The sequence below is a fragment of the Limulus polyphemus genome, unplaced genomic scaffold (assembly GCF_000517525.1).
Source record: "Limulus polyphemus unplaced genomic scaffold, Limulus_polyphemus-2.1.2 Scaffold10449, whole genome shotgun sequence".
NCBI classification, from domain to species: Eukaryota; Metazoa; Arthropoda; class Merostomata; order Xiphosura; family Limulidae; genus Limulus; species Limulus polyphemus.
The window spans coordinates 1-4,235 of NW_013676059.1; the positions used below are offsets into that span (position 1 = coordinate 1).

The 4,235-nt window shown below is 34.4% G+C and overlaps 1 protein-coding gene across 1 annotated transcript; it reads left to right on the top strand.

Annotated features, from left to right (window-relative positions):
* Positions 1-787: 787 nt before the first annotated feature.
* On the top strand, positions 788-4,190 carry LOC106476390 (ribosomal protein S6 kinase alpha-5-like; the record flags this gene model as incomplete). Its single annotated transcript, XM_013937052.1, has 2 exons — positions 788-1,009; positions 3,306-4,190. Coding segments are annotated over 2 exons (1,107 nt in total), but the record flags the coding sequence as incomplete, so codon positions are not given.
* Between the last annotated feature and the right edge of the window lie 45 nt (positions 4,191-4,235).

A 4,235-nucleotide genomic window follows, 5' to 3' on the forward strand; every position in this document is an offset into this window, starting at 1 on the left:
GCTCACTGTCTCCTATAGAACAACAACATTCTTACTATAATGTGTGTGTTTTGGTTGCTCACTGTCTCCTACAGAACAACAATATTCTTACTATAATGCATGTTTTTTGTCTTCTCAATGTCTCCTTCCACAGTTTCGGTCCAAGCATCAACAAAATTGCCCAGAATAATAAACTTGACCCAAGGAGTTTCCTAACAGGTTTAGATATTTGAATTACCTTCCATGGGTAATCAAATGCACCCATGGGCTTAATGATAGGCCAACAGGAAATAATATTTGTTAAACCCACGACTTAAATCTTATTATACATTACACAACTTGGGTGAAATATTAAAGATAAAAGTAAACATGAAAAAAATTAATCTTTTATTTGTGTTTTACTTCTGCCATGCCCACTTTTCATACTTCCCTTACCCTGCTAAATTACTGTCAATTGGACAGGTATGTCTGTTAGTAATTATAAAAAGGTTTGTAGTATATTATTTCCTATGAAAATCTGCTATTTATAAACATTGTTATTGATTACATAGGTTATTGCAATGTTGGATTTTATGTATATTTAGCACACACACACACACACACACACACACAGAAGAAAAGTTTCACTACAAAGTTCTATTCCTATACACCCATATCCTTTGGACAGTAGATATCCAAATTCAAGATTTTTTAATTGGCTAGATATTTGTAAATGACCTAATATACCTCATTTTCTAAAGCAATATTTTTAACTGTGTAGTATGGGTTTAAACACCAAATAAACATTGATTTTTCTATCCCGATGCAGAATCTCTTACTTGCCAGTCAGAGTGATGAGGCAGAAATTAAGATTGTGGACTTTGGGTTTTCCTGTCTCAAGCCGTTGACCAGTGAGCAGCCAATGCAGACACCCTGTTTCACTTTAAATTATGCTGCTCCTGAAGTTTTAAAGCATGCAGTAGCAGCTCCTGCTGGCAGTGGGGTGGGGTACGATGAATCTTGTGACCTGTGGAGCCTTGGAGTAATTTTGGTAAGTTTTCTAATGAACCTTATGTGGCACGTGCACATTTTTTTATAAATATTAAATGCATAGCTGTTGTGACATGAGTATGTATGTTTTTGTTTAGCTAGTTAAAACAACTTTTCAGTATTTAAGTAGTTAAACTCTTCCTATAAGTTACCTTGTTAAATGTTGAAAGTTGGTGTCCACCCAAATAGTTAAACTGTTCCTATCTGTTTCATTGTTGCATGCTTAAAGTTAATGAAACATTGGATCCAATAGGCCTAAATTTGTAACAAAAAATCATGCTAGGCTGCAGATGTTACAGACAAAATATAGTAACATTTCATTCAGAGTGAAAAGTTATATTTATCTGTACTTGATTTAAAATCTGCTAAGCACTAATTAAGAAGCATGTTTAAAAAAAATCTGAAGGCTAGAAGGATTTTTATAACATAAGACCTGTTGTTTCCATTGCTTTTTCATCTTTATGCAGCTAACAGTTTAACAATAACTTTTTGCACTGCATATAGAACAGCATTTTAAACAAACTTTTAGCTGTCATTATTTCTAGCCCAGTTGGTGGCTTTTGGTATTGAATGGAAAGTCTTCTGGGTAGTGAATTGTAGCAGACAAAAATTAAGTCCAACCCACTAATTTTTACCCACTTCTTATTTGAAAACATTAATAATTACTTAAGAGATGTATGGGGGGGGGGCATTTAGTTTATATATGATTTTTGTCATGAATATTAGAACTATTATTCTTAGCTGGTGTAGAATTTGCAAAAATAAAAATTGGTAATTTGGCAACTTTGCATTTCAACAATTCTCTAAAATCTTAGATTAAAATAGAAATATATTTTTTGCTTTTGAAATAATTTTCTTGCTGAATATGGCTATTTTTTTTATTTATTTTTTTAATGGTGTGATGGACTATGGCTCCATCAAAATGCATGGCATTTTAAATTATCTCGGACAGTTTTGATTAAAGATTCCTTATTCCTTATTATACAACAAGAAGTGGGAGAAACAAAGATTCATGAGAGACTTAAAAGCTTAAAATGTTATCATAGAAATTGTAGATTCATTACATCACCTCAGGCTTTTCTGCCCTTGTGTTGTGTGTGGCTTTTCGTAAAAGTATTCAAACTAGACATTCCTTTCAACTTTTTCTATCCAATTTAAGAAAACGTAACTACGGTCTTGCTATTTCAGTTCCTGTCTCACAACCTCTCATAACTAGCAAATTATCTTGGTAAATAAGTTATAACCAGTTTACTAACATTCTTGTAAATGAACTGGCTAATATTGGCAACACAAAACTTTTCCTTAATAATACCCTGACTATTGGTTCGTCCAAAACTAATCTTAAATAAATATCGGAGCCTACTTAAAAAGAAACAGACAGTGGTATGATGAACCCATACTAGCTAACATATTCACCTGTCCTATGTAATTCAAACTGTACAGAAGGTAAGTTCATAACCCTTTTTATTCTGTTCTGTAAACAAGAACATATTTCTTGGATCTGTAACTCACAACAAACACTCTTGTATTACACTACAATAGCACCAATTTTTACAAACAAAAACATTCACCAATCAGATAATTTTTATCCCTACACTTTTGTTACAAACTTACTCTATTTCTTTACTCACAAAACATAGTTCACAACCTCTGCTCAATATATTTAACACTCAGCTTTGGGATTCCATTCTGCAAGAATTCCTGAAATGCAATGGCAGTCCTCAATCTCTGCTAGATAAAGCTACCTGTGCCATTTTCTCTGACAAGTTTGTCCACTCATTTAAAACACCTGTCATGCTTAAATACTCGATCTATTACTTATACCATTTGTTGTTAAAAAAAAAGCTTGTTTTCAGAGCATAGTTTAATACAATTATAAGCAATTTATTCTAAATCTATTTTTAAATGTTTTTTTAAACCCTCTCTATAACTGCTTGCCAACCTCTGACTATTTGGTAGCTGTGAGGCTTACTGTATTGGTTAAACAAAACACCTTTTTTTAAAATGTAAGATCATGAATATATGAGGTTATCAAGGAAGATTGCTAAAACACTAAACAATTCTAGCTTCTTTTTTATAAGCTAACACAACAAAGACCCAGAACATATGATTATCTGATTTGACGTTACTTTTATTGAAAAAAACCTTGTCGGTTTAATAACATCTTGCTACTATTAACAGTATCATTATTCCAACAGGTTCTAATTCTCTAATCCTTCTTGTATTAGGTTTGTTTACTGTGTAATGTTTCTTGTTTACTTCTTCCATTCTACATAATTTGTTTTTCTTTTATTTAGTATACGATGTTGTCAGGTAAGGCACCTTTCCAGTCCTACAGTCGAGAAGCAAGCGCCGCAACAGTCATGCAACGAATCCGAGAAGGAGAATTCTCCTTTTCCGATTCTGCTTGGAATATGGTTTCTCAACAGGCTAAGGATGTGATAAAAGGACTTCTCACGGTAAATCCTCAACAGCGGCTCACCATGAGTGAACTTCGGGCACAAGCGTGGGTTCTAGGACAGAATCGTTGCAGTGTAACTGACACTCCATTAATGGCACCTGGCATACTCAGTTCGTTACCTTCACCACGTGTTGCAGACACTGCCCTTAGAGCAACATTTGATGCCTTTCATATGGCTGCTTGTGAAGGATTTCGTCTTCTAGATGTATCTGCAGCTCCCCTAGCTCAAAGGAGAAGACAAAAGAAAAGTTCCACAGATATTCATACAAGCTCTTTGAGCAGTAGCTCTAGCCAGGGTTCCCTTACAAATGGTCCTCATACTAGCTCTACTTCCACCCAAGTGTCCACCCCCCAAAAGATGGCAGACTCTACTATATCTTATGGGTTTGTTCCTCATAGAGACAATTCTGTTAACAGTATTGATAGCGTCTTTACTTACCCAGAATCCAAGGTGACAGCCTACCTCTCTCAGTTTTCCTTTGAAGCAGACTCAAGTACAGATCTTGGCCAGCAGTTTGTACCAACCAAGAGGGCTTACAAGCATGAAGATAGATCTGTTGTTTTAAGTAACCATGGACCCATAACCAGGTCTAAAGCAAAATCTCAAAAGAGAGTGAGTGAAAATGATTGTATTGTTCTTGAAGAAAAGAAAGCTTGTTCAACAGATATAAGCTATAAGCAAGCAAAACGACCCCGTCTTGAAACTATTGTTATAGATTAGTCTAAGATTTAGAATAGTTTACTATTTAAATGTAATATATATATA